This window comes from Hesperophylax consimilis, chromosome 1, assembly GCF_061612785.1.
Source record: "Hesperophylax consimilis isolate HC1 chromosome 1, BYU_Hcon_1.0, whole genome shotgun sequence".
Taxonomy (NCBI): Eukaryota; Metazoa; Arthropoda; class Insecta; order Trichoptera; family Limnephilidae; genus Hesperophylax; species Hesperophylax consimilis.
The window spans coordinates 40,434,876-40,447,725 of NC_142836.1; the positions used below are offsets into that span (position 1 = coordinate 40,434,876).

Here is a 12,850-nt window from a genome sequence, read left to right on the forward strand (position 1 = left end):
TGTTCAGAGATGTGCTTTATTTCAAATAAATCCATTTCAAATGGAAATGCAAAATGCAAAATGGGTATTTTCCATTTTGCATTTTAAATGCTTTTCTAAAAACCATTTTGCATTTTGCATTTTAAATGCTTTTCTCAAAGCATTTTCCATTTTAAATGCTTTTTTGCAACATTCTTTCTACTTTCTCCACTAATATTTTTTTCATAAGCCCCAAATATCAGTCAGTCCTCAACCTCGCTATGAGAGATAATTTACATTTGTTAAGTTGCTCCCTGGTAGGAGTCCTGGCAATTAAGTGATACCATTACAAAAAATACTGATTCAAATACTGAACATGGCCATGACGCTGTAATATTAAATGTTAGATAGCAGTTTCTATGTTTTAACGTTGGCAACATTAGTCCCGCGCAATTTTGTTGTGGTTTCATAATCTGTAGTCGTGGTGTTTTTGGATTTACCATCATGTAATATGTTTGTTCTACATCGATGTCCATTATTAAATGACAAAATTGTTTAAAAATTCTATAATTATTTTAATTGTTTGACCTGAGAAACCATTTTGCATTTTCAATGCATTTTGAAAATAGGTATTTTGCATTTTGCATTTGAAATGCTTTTCTAAAAACCATTTTGCATTTTGCATTTTCAAATGGAAAAGTTTTGACCCATTTCCATTTTGCATTTCAAATGGTTTTGGGTACCCATTTTGCACATCTCTGGTGCTGTTACACCTATATATTTGCATATAAAAAGTGTGCTTTTCTACATCTCTGCATTGAATTTTGATCAGTAGGTTAGTTATTATTATATGGGTTTATATTTTTTTAAATAGCCGTTACGGGCAAGGGTGTATATTAGTAAGGGTTATGGGTGTAAAATCCATTCTCCCCCTATTGGCCTCAGTATTGCATACAAGAAAAAGACAAGAGTACTCGTAGATTACATATCTGGAAAATACAGTAATATTACTTGCACCATCTATTTTATCAGTGTGGTGTAAATAATAAGCTGTGGTAAGTAGAGTTCTCAAAAAACTTTGTAATAAATCCCCCTCCCCCCCCCATGTGACTGCTATAGCTACATCACTGGTCATAGGACGCCTGGCAGATGTGAAAAATCGAAATTCATATTTTTATTGAAGGAAATAAAAATGAGTAAGCAAGCCTTTATATTTTTGGTAATAAAAGAATTATTTTATTATTATTAAAATATAGATTACTGGAAAACTTTGCAATGTAAAAAATATTGTACCAAATAAAAAAAAATATTTATATATATTACAAGTTTAAAATCATCCATGCAAGAACGTTGTTCCGTCTTCAGTTTCACTTCCTGAGCCAGTTTTAATCCCTGGGCACGCGAAAGATGTTTCACATCAAAAACTGATTTTGGAAAATTATTACTAAGCAATAATTTTTTAAAGTAGAAGAGCATTTTTTGCAATTTATTTCGGGAAACGAAAAACAATTTCTCATAGGTTCACAAATAAAGTTCACCTCAAGTAGGTTACTATTCACGTCAGTATCGATAATTTTGGCATGATTCGATATCGATTAACACCTCTCTTTCAATTTTTTTTTTCATTTTTGTGCTATCAAATTTTTTCTATGAAATATGTGGATGTCGCTGCTCGCTGCGAATATTGTGAATTAAAAGTTTTCTAACATTTATTTAATTGTTAATTTATCTTACCGATATCAGTAATTTTTAACATTCAATATGCCTTCAAAACAACGAAAAATCGCGATGATGGGTTACAGATCCGTAGGTTAGTTCCATTGACTTACCTTGAAACACATAAAACTATTTTGTATTCTTAATTTTGTATGAACCGATGACATTCTGATTATACAGGAAAATCTTCTCTGATCATACAATTCGTGGAAGGACAGTTTGTAGACTCATATGACCCTACGATAGAAAATAGTAAGTTCATCAACAAATATCTTTGTCTCAATTGCTTGGGTGACCCTGTAAAATATTATCTATGTGTTAAATCTATATAATAAAAATGTGTACTTGTTAAGTCTAGCTAAATTACATTAATTAGGAATTTTCCTAATGTCTTCGTTTTCACAAACACAATATTATAGTCGGTAATAAATTATTGCTTTGACAGATTATCATGGTATTTCAAAACTCTCGTCCTACGGCTTTGTTAATTTTACTATCAAATACTGTTAATTTTACTGTAATAAATATATTTTAAAATAAATTGCATGTTTCAAAATATTGAACAAAGTATGTACAGTATCAGTTGGAAAGCTTATTGCCTTAGTTCTACTCATCCAACCGGCTTACATACAATTGTAATTACTTTCGGTCAAGTTAATTAAAATTATTTTTGTTTATCTGCATAAGATTACTAATTGCCTTTTATATAGATCTTTTCATTTAATATATCAGAGATATCTGTCTAATATAAAGATATTACTTGTTAAGTTTTCAATTGAAAAATATATATAAATGTCCCCAGATATGAAAACAGGTTGTAAAGGCTTACTACAATGTTAATGTTCTCGTAAGAAAAATCTATCCAATGGCTGTTTCCCAAATTAATTTAAACAAGACACCTACGCTATTGCTACTTGAGATGCTACTGGTATCTTGGCCTGTGTTGATGAGATAATACTAGCATAAGATTGTTATCAATAATTTATCTTACCAAAAATCCCTTCTCGATTAAACCAGTTATAAATGTTTGCAGCCTTTACTAAATCCATTCGCCTCCATTCAACGGACTATGAAGTTAAACTGGTGGACACAGCTGGCCAGGATGAGTATAGTATATTTCCGTCACAGTATAGCATGGATTTCCACGGTTACGTCCTTGTGTATTCCATAACATCAAGTAAAAGTTTCCAGATCGTACAAATTATTTATGACAAGCTCTTGGATATTGTCGGTAAAGTACAGTAAGTAATTCATCTTCATAATATTATTGCTTTTTACATTACATTTCTTACAATTTTATGTCCGGGATTCTGTCCTGATTGCCGCATTACACCACAGTAATTATTGTGAACTACCGCGTTGCTACAATTATTATTTCGCGTGATTCTAAATACGGGTTTTACAAATGATTATGATATTATATTAAATAAGAACGCTATTAAAGTTACTTGCAGGTATATTTACAATCAATTATGTAATACATACAATTTAATTTTGATATTTGAGAAGGTGGAGAGCAAACACGGAAGCACCAAATGGGCTGTCGTAATCTCAGCAATCAGGAACGGAGTGAATGGGTTCCTGCTAGCTCGGTCCATTGCGATGCAGGAGACATAACGCCTATCCTCACGTTAACTCATCCGCTATTGGCCGATGAGCCGCCAATAGAAGGTACTCTATCGTAAGGTTGCTACTGTGCTCGCTTTCCACAATCTATTTGTCATGGTAGATTTCTCCTTACGGGGGGCTTTTTATTTTTAATAGTGTACCGTCAGGTAAGAATGACATTGTAAAGAACACTTGGTTATAAAAAACTCAAATTGACCAAGTTTGCTATCCACTAGTGGCTCTTAACCGACAATACATTCTCTATTCAGTGCTATTCATATAAGTAGGTATACAAGTAATTAAAAGATTAAGAGATGTGAAAATTAAATGGTTCAACAAACAGTACAGTTATGTTAACCTGAAATTAAATATTAATGTGTTTCTCAAACTTTCTATGTATAAGTAGAGATGGCAAAATTTAGCATTAATTTTCAGATTTTTTAGCATTAACAATTGGAAATTTAGCGTTTTATAGTATTTTGAGGCATAATTTAGCGTTTTGTAGCAAAGTAGAAAAAAATGTATTTCCTGAATGTTTTTAGCCGCAGACATAAGAATATATAGACTAGAAATTAAAGGTGAGGGGTAAAATCAACTGTTGAAGAACGAAGGGGGTAAAGCTGACTGTGATTCGTCAATAAATCAATCTGACAGTATATAGGCATCTCGCATTTTAATATCACCATTTAGTTCTTAAAAGTAAAATCTGCTTTTGAATGAATAGACATTTTTACATGGGAGCGCAAATTACTCGCCACGTTATGAACAAATTTGCGAAGTCCAAATTCGGCAAAAAAAATTTCTTCTATTTTCAGAGTCGAATATTTTGTTTACGTATTTAGTTAAGACACTTTTATAAGTGTTCATAATTTACTTCCCAGTAACAACGATGCGCACACTTGAGAATCGCTACATTCGACCAGATGTATCTCGATGTAATAGTATATGTTTCTACAACTGATTCATATTATACGATGTGAATAAGCTTAAAATGATGCTTACATATGGAATGTAATACGACAATTGGGTTTATTCTCTTTTTCACATCTATTTTTACAAGTTTTCATATCACAAGCCACTATTTTGCCGTGTTATTTCATAAAATGCCTCGACCATAGCTCGACGCTAGTTCGAACAAGAATGATGACGTCACATTCTCAAGATTCACTGGAAGCCATACGCGAGCCCAGCCGGCTCCAATGGAACCGGTATGGGGAGTGGGGAATAATACGCTTTTAATCACTTAGGGCAGGTCTACTAATATTTATATGTCTATGTTTTTAGCGCATATTTTAAGTATTTTTGGTAAAATATATGTTTAACCTTCATTTGCAAGTATTTCCATGTGAAAGATTATAAATAATTAATTTTAATATTAAATTAATAAGGAAGGAAACTCTAAGTACGGGTCGAAAACAAACACAACAAATGCAGATTGCGATTAACATCAATAGGCGTAATTTATTTCGTACAAATTGTGTAATGTCAAAAAGCAATTTTAGCCTACAGTACAAAAATATTAAATATTTACACATAAAATAGAAACAAAATTATAAAAAATCGTAATGTAAATATCGATTTTTTGAAATTCTCACATATTATTTTAATACCTGGTATTTTCGGGAAATTCGCGCTTATTTCTCTAAATAGAATAATTTAGCTGAAATACGGCCAAAATCACGTTTTTCGCGTTAATTCGCGAAATAGAAATCACTGGAAACACTTTCAAATGCCTTGAAACGCAAAGAAAACTTATAAATGCCCTATTTCGAAACATAAATATTTTTTCGCGTTTTTAGTTAAAACGAAATTTTGCCATCTCTATGTATAAGCAGACATTTTGTATGTGCATATAGATAAATCTTTTTATTATCTATTATTCGTAGTGATGCAGTTAGGATTCTGACTTTGTCAAAGTCAATGTTTATAATTTGAATAGTGTCAATAATGGGATGGGGGATCCTGTTTTCTATACCCACCTGCTAGCGCATTGCTAGTAACCAATTATTGTCTCATCTATGACTACTGACTTCACTTACACAACATGTTTTTTCTACATACTTTGTCAGATGATACATTTCAATGATGAAATTAAATTCAAAGAACATTTTTTATACTCATTATCAACAAACTCATAGTTGACAACAAACACTGCTCTTGATATAAATGTTGTGAACTTGTTCCAGTGTACCAATTGTGCTTGTGGGCAACAAAACTGATTTACACATGGAACGTAAGATAAGCACCGAGGAAGGGAAGCGTTTAGCTGAAAAATGGAAAGCTGCTTTTGTTGAAACGAGTGCTAAGAAAAATGAGGTAAAAATTGCTTTAAAATTTTTACATCATCGAATTCTTCTTATATTTTCAATTTATTAGGAATAACTTATTGATGCTTATAAACCCCATTGTAATATTTAATAAATGAAGAAGATAATATAACAACTCTCAATGAAAACTCCTGTTGCAACTGGATTTGAACCCGGATCTTCTAGTCCAGAGGTTCTCAAACTTTTTTGCCCCGTAGACCACTTGCCAAATTTTTTTTTTTCCGTAGACTCCCTTCCTGCCGAATATTGAATTTTCCTAAAACTATTAACGTCCCATGTGATAATCATTTATTTTTTTCGTAAAAAGATTCCCTTCAGTACATCTAAGTGTTGAACGTCATTATTACCCTGGACGTTTTTCAAAAACAAGTTGGGGAACTAGGAAAATTCGCAGCTTCCAATGTGCAATGTTTTGGTTCAATATATTAATTCTGACGAGAAAAGGAACGTAGACTCTATTTATATACCTCAATAAACAACTTTACGATATATAAACATACAAATATCAAATAAGTAATTTCTTAGTCTATTATTAGTATTGCGTAAACTGTGTTATTTGTGTTAGGTGTATTGTGTCATTTACGGAACTCCTAAATATTGAGTTGAGGTAAATGGGGGTCCGCTCTTATGTACCCCCATTTGAATCTCGTGGACCCCCAAATTTCTCGCTGACATAAACCCCAGCAAGCCGATATAGACCACTTTGGGAACCTCTGTTCTAGTCCTTCCGGGACCAACACTCTACCAATTTATTGAGACCTAATTATATTCGGTAATTTTTATCGATCTCATTCTTTTGTTTTCTCTATTTCCTGTTCTGGGCGAGAACCTGCCATTTTTAGCCATTGGAATCATTTTATTTGCTCCATCTTGCACCAACAAATTCATTATTTTTCCTTGCATCTTGGCCTGCCCATTTCAGTTCTTGTATTAGTCTTTTTTGTAATATCTATAATGTGTGGATAATTTCTAACCCATTTATATTTTATAAATATAAATATACACAGTTTCTTAGGTTACATTAATTTTATTCAACATTCTAGTAATAATTGTTTTTTGTTGTTTTCAGTCTGTTTCCGATATATTCCACGCGATGCTAGTTGAAATAGAGCGAGCGGATGGTAATATTCAAGAAAAAAATGGATGTGTCGTTTGCTGAGTTTGTGTCGACATTCTTCAAAAAGTAGCAGAATTAAGTTTTTAATTTAATCAACAGCCAAAAAGCAATAACTGCGTAATGTTAATTTGCTTTAAGCATAATTTGATGTTGATCGGAGTTTTCATTTTGTTTCAGTGCAATAGAGCTACGTGGTAAATTCATACATTTGTATATAATATGTGTGTAATAAGGGACGGGTAAACTCAATTATTAAAGCTTTATAAAACTCAACATTTTTTGTGAGTATATTTGAATGAACCATGTTTTCTAGTCCTCAATTAATAACGTAAGTGTAAAATTGCTTTTCATTTTGAATAAATTGTAGATGAAAATGCTAAATATTCACATTGTAAAATCAGTACCTCTTTTCTCAATTGTTGTGATTTTTCACTATTTTTGAGCTTATTATTTTGACAAGAGCATATGCACAGTTGGACATCTTTGATAAAGTGCCATTGGCTGTAGCGGATAATCAGAATGAACCCTCCGTCGTACGACCATTGGCATCTTTTATTTGCCCCCCCAACATCCAATGTCTGCAGCCAGAATCTAAAATAATTATATCATAGAGATTAGAGATTCTGTTATCCATGTACGTACTTCACTTGTTTTATAAGGTTTTTTTAAATAGATTTAATACACTAGCAAGCAATGCTTAACAAATTATCAATTATGTATTTATATAATGACGGTGGAAAATGACTAGAGCGCCATACAGCATTAGTCATTTATATATATTCCATAGTGACCATCGCTGGCAAAGAACATTACAGGTTGTTCGGCCCTTTGATTACTGAGCAATGAAATAGTTTGTCTTTCATTGTTCGTGGTTTGATTGCAAAATGTCAACAACAATCATTATGTGTCACCTGTAACTCTGTCTGGGTTTTATACACATAATATAAAATAAACAGCGACATTTTTAACAGTTAATAAAAAGGCTTAATAATTTTGTATGTGTACTTGGTCAGATAAACCATAATTTTGTTCTGCCAACTTTACTACTTGTTTCTTGTTTTATTTTATTTATTTAATTAAAATTTTAAATATACCTTACGTTATTGTTTACTTTTGTAAAATTATATTAATTGTTGTGCAAATTATATAAGCATACTAAATGGACCAGCCTGTCTAGTGTACTAATCTAATATTATTACATATTTTTAATTAGGTTCTAACTCAGTGGGAAGAATATTGTTTTGAGATTCAAAAAATCTTTTTTTATCTACAAACTTTTTTAATAGTATGATACATCGTACCTTACCTTAAGTTTATTATTAAGTCAGAAATTATTTCAGAATATTGTGTATAGTTTAACTTTTAATTTAAAAAAATAAGGTCTGCTGTGGACAATGTACAATATTCATGATGATGTCAATGCGAGCTTGATGCTTAAATAATGTATAAAAATTTTGTCACTTGTCACGTTTTTCTCTCAAAATCTCATTGTACCTCTTTCGTCTCCCAATGTATGTATGTATATCAGAAAACTCATGACCATGATTTAACCTTTTGACTGTGATAAGCGGCTGTATCAACCCTTGTTACGGCAACTTTGGTATGAGCTAGTTAACGCAGCCAAAAGGTTAATATCTTTCTGCATTTCCCTCCTAGGGAAGCATAATGTGATTGTAAATATAGATTTCTTTTAGTCATTTACATATCCGTGTTGAATAATGGTTTGTTTGTTCATAATCATACTTTAGTATGTAGGTCATTCCCCTGAGCAGGTCAAAAAGTGTTTGCGCTATTTTCATGTTAAATATTTACTATATTACTAGCATAAGTGGCTTTAAGTTTTGGCATTACTAAAGAACTAACTAAGTTTAAAGTTTCATTTGAAAATCTTTAAAACTTTCCGATATAATCAATATTTTGACTGCTTTTGGAAATTTTACGATTTTCAAATGATACTTTAAACTTAGTTCTTCAGTAATGCCACAACTTGCCACTTATGCCAATAATATAGTAAATATTTAACATGAAAACACGCGTGAACACATTCGGGAGAACGACCCATGTGTGTTATTCAAGTATTTTTTCAAAGAGCCTTTGAACTACTCATAGATGACTAAAGTTTTCATTATATGTATTCCAAATTAAATCATTCTGAAAGCTATTTTTTCAGCCTCGTGTGAGGTTATGTGAACACATGCAAGCTAATTTTCAGCCAATAGATGTGCAAACTAAGAATTATTTATTTTTATTATTGACTTTAGATATTAATGAAACACATTTTGTACATACTAATGTTTTTCTTTTGTGTTCACATGGCCATTAAGGCTGCATTTGTTATATTGTTATGTATGCATTTGTAACAATATTGTTAAAAAAAAATTAATGTGCAGTTGCAGTGTTGAACACATAGACATCCAAATTAATAGACTTGCCCAAGCATGAAATATCAATCAGCTGGAGGTAAACCACTTGACCATATTTTTGACACCAGGGGGGTTCAAGAATGCTATAAATAAACTACGACATCAGTCGTACATTGACCACAGAAGAGCGCACATTGAAATAACCAGACCATGGGCAGGAAAGCAAAGTAAGGCAAAGGTTTTAAAATTTGACTTTTCTGCACAGGATCTGAATGATCCTTCTTAAACAGATCCCCCGGCGTAGCGACGCTCAAATTGAGTGAGGTGGGTAAATTATAACGCATTTGTAAAAGTATCTAACTAAATGGTGTAGCAAAATTAAATTTTCAGAACAAGCCCTAACTATTATTTACCCGATTTGGGATATGTAGTTAAGTTTTTACGCAGCCATCAATTGTGAAAAGGACTTGTAATTTTTAATTTCGAGGTTCAAATGATGATTTTATAATGCAAGTTGCCTGTATACTGTCAGATTCATTTATTTATTGACAAATCACTGAAAGTGGGACAGCCTAGCTGCCTTCCTCTCTACGTGCCAGTTGGTTTACTCCCCTTTCTCTAACTGGCTTGTCTATTAATTTAAGTGTCTATGGATGAACTTCAATCTTGTAGTGTTTCAAGCTACATCAAATTAACGAACAGTTCCATTTGGAATTTTTCATATTTAAACAGTCTCTGATTCTCAGTCAGTTTCTGCTTCTGATCACAATTTGATTAATAGCTGAAACGGTTTGACATCGGGGACCGTTCAAATGTCAAAAATTGAAATTGGCGCTGATCGTCGATTTGACAGTTAACAAAATATGATGTACATAGTTTGAAACACTTTTGCAATGGCTACCATTAAAATTTTAAGTTTTTCAAATAGTGTGTATTGGATATCGTCCCTGCCAAAGATATTAGAAGAACGAGATGTGCTATGAGCAGTTCATTCTGTGTGGAATTGTTTTGCCCAGTGTCGCCGGTTTTGTTCACCAATACTACTGCACACCTTCGCTTACGCTAAGGTATCCGCACTAATACATAGAACAGATTTCTGTGCGTACACGTCCGATAGTATTCAAAGTACCCTAATTAGGTAGTACTCCGCCTACGGTCCGGCGGCCAACATAGCATATCTCGTTCTTCTAATATCTTTGGTCCCTGCAATCCATCACGTGATAAGCGTGTCACATCACCGCGTCATCGGTAGAAATAATATCATTACAAGTACAAATCTCCAACGCCCTCAGAATGTGAAAGACAAGCACCTATCTCAACCCTGACTGAGATTCCAATTGTAATTTCAGTGAAACAACCAATTATCACCCTTTAGATTTCAGACTACACGATCGGCCAACAGTTGATAACGGATTGGGCTACATCCTCGCACATTACGCAGATGAAACTGTTTGATTGGTGGCAGATGCGCACACTATCCAATATCCGATTGCTACACAACGCATAGCAATAGCAAAGGAGGATACATCTGAGAGCATCGCTGCTTGAACAGTTTACTCAGATGAAGATCAGCTGATGGTTTTACATAATTTGAAAGGAAATCGGGCAGCCCATCAAACTCTTTGTGGGGTGTGCGCCACGCGTAGGTTGTCATACTGATTAAGCAACCGATTTTAACTGTCGTTCGATCAACTGCGGCTGCTCTTAACGCAGTTTCTGTTGTTTAACCCTCTTAATACCCATACCCTTTGAATTTTAAATAGGTTAGGCAGAAATACCCTTAAATATATATGTTTTAAAAATATTTATTATATAATTTTAGTGCTTTCTTTTATATTTTTAGCATTTTAAAACATTAAAATTGTATTGATTTCTTTTGTAATTCTTTGAGAAACACACACAAAGTTTGGTGGTAAATATGACTTTTCAAAAAGCCGACGTATACCTCAGGGTATTGTTGATGATTCTGTAAACGCCGACATATCAGGTCAAGGGTATTATAAGGGTTAATGTCACATAGTATTATTTTTTGTAAATACATGTTTTATCGCCAAAAATGACACACGCACTGCCGATGGATTCGCATTGATGATATTTAAGTTTCCTCACAAAATTGATGGTATGTTCTTAGGTATAATTTTGTTTAGGCTTATAATATGTATTCTGTATTAATTTTATAAGATGGTAAAAACAAATGTGATCAAGGTGTAATGTGTTTTATGTTTTTAAATATTGATTTATTGAAACACATTTTTGTTTGGAACGGGAATAGTTACTGGAACGGAGATAGCAATACCTTCAGGGACTGTTCTTTCACCATATATCCGCCATCGACAGAGTCAATTGTCATTGACCACTGTTTATTTTAATGGCATGCCTATTTCATAATTCAGAGAGATGATGTTAATTTGAAAAACGAATTCATTCCTGCGTTGCACCAACTCTAGTGCCTGATAGTAATGAGTAGCATTTAAAGAAAAAATTTGGGATGATTTTTCATTTGCAAAAACCATATAAAATAAATTAGAATAAACCACAGCTTTATGTTTATGTACTGCTTCTTACAGCTATTAGATTCTGTGTGATTCCATAAGTTCCATTTAATAATAATATGTAATCAAATGTTCACGAGTGCTGTAAGATATTTTATGATTTTTTTACATTTCTACAAAAAACTTCAAACGAGATTAGTTCTAAGGGGATTGTGTGTTTCTAATAATTGTTGTACGAGAGTTCAAAAAATAAAAGTGGTTAATTTTCAATCTCATTGGCCCGAATAAAGTGGGTTGGTGTACTGCCAAGAATCTCACATGAATAGATTACTGACCTCATTATTTTTTTTTTCATTAAAATGTAATCTTATCTTGCTAACTAACACTCATGTTATATTATGTACACTAACCAACAGATGATTTCTTATTAATTTTCACAGAGATTCTGACCAATATTCCGACCCACATAAATCGGTCATTAATTTATTATTTATTTATTCCTATTATTAAGTTTGGAATGAAAACATGTCCGCTTACAAACATTCCTTAGGATCTGAGATTGGATTTTTATTGCACTGGGAGAGTTATTTAGATTCCCCAGCAGATAAAAGAATAAATATCGATATTTTTATTGGATTATTTAATTTGCAAAACTCGAAACTATATTTTTTTTACTGACAAAATATTATCTCCGAATTTTAATTTCTAACTTCCTCACTTTCAAAATTTGAAAAGCAGTATTGTTGCAAATGAATGTAGGAATTTCTTAAGTGGAAACTGCGCACCTAAATAAATTAAAAAAACATTTTCTCATTCACTTTGTTATCTCATTCTACTTTTTATAACCGTTCAGCCCTCCGACATATTGACCGATGTATTTGTTAAAGAAGCTGTCAGCAAGTCGGAGAATTTGTGTGTATCTCCGCTTTTCAATAAAATCTAAATAAATGGGATTTTCTTGAACGTATCCAAAAACTAAAAACTGTTTTTGAAAGGTGATGAAATATAATGTATATAAATTTTTAAATTCAAACATAAAAAAGTTTAAAAAATGGCTCGCCTTTTGTTTTTTTTTTTCTGAATACTGAATCAATAACAAAAAAAAAAATGTATTTTAATAAATACAAATGTATTCTAATAACCACCTCAATTTTTTGTCATTTCGTATAAAAATAATTAATAAAAATTTCACAAAATTTCGTAAATTTTTCTCAAATTGCAGTAACTTTTGGTTTGACAGAGGTGTACATTTTAATTATTCTGTGGTTA

The 12,850-nt window shown here is 32.2% G+C and overlaps 1 protein-coding gene across 1 annotated transcript; it reads left to right on the plus strand.

Annotated features, from left to right (window-relative positions):
• Window positions 1–1,604: 1,604 nt before the first annotated feature.
• Window positions 1,605–12,636, plus strand: Rheb (Ras homolog enriched in brain). The gene is made up of 5 exons (XM_089633935.1): window positions 1,605–1,768; window positions 1,855–1,926; window positions 2,708–2,915; window positions 5,469–5,598; window positions 6,679–12,636. The coding sequence occupies exons 1-5, from the start codon at window positions 1,720–1,722 to the stop codon at window positions 6,766–6,768; spliced, it is 549 nt and encodes a 182-aa protein (XP_089490061.1). The 5' UTR covers window positions 1,605–1,719; the 3' UTR covers window positions 6,769–12,636.
• Window positions 12,637–12,850: the final 214 nt, after the last annotated feature.

Coding starts and splice junctions, on each gene's coding strand:
- Rheb (XM_089633935.1), top strand. CDS start 1,720: ATGCCTTCAAAACAACGAAAAATCGCGATGATGGGTTACAGATCCGTA. Junction 1,927..2,707: donor TGACCCTACGATAGAAAATA/GTAAGTTCATCA, acceptor AAATGTTTGCAG/CCTTTACTAAATCCATTCGC. Junction 5,599..6,678: donor CGAGTGCTAAGAAAAATGAG/GTAAAAATTGCT, acceptor TGTTGTTTTCAG/TCTGTTTCCGATATATTCCA.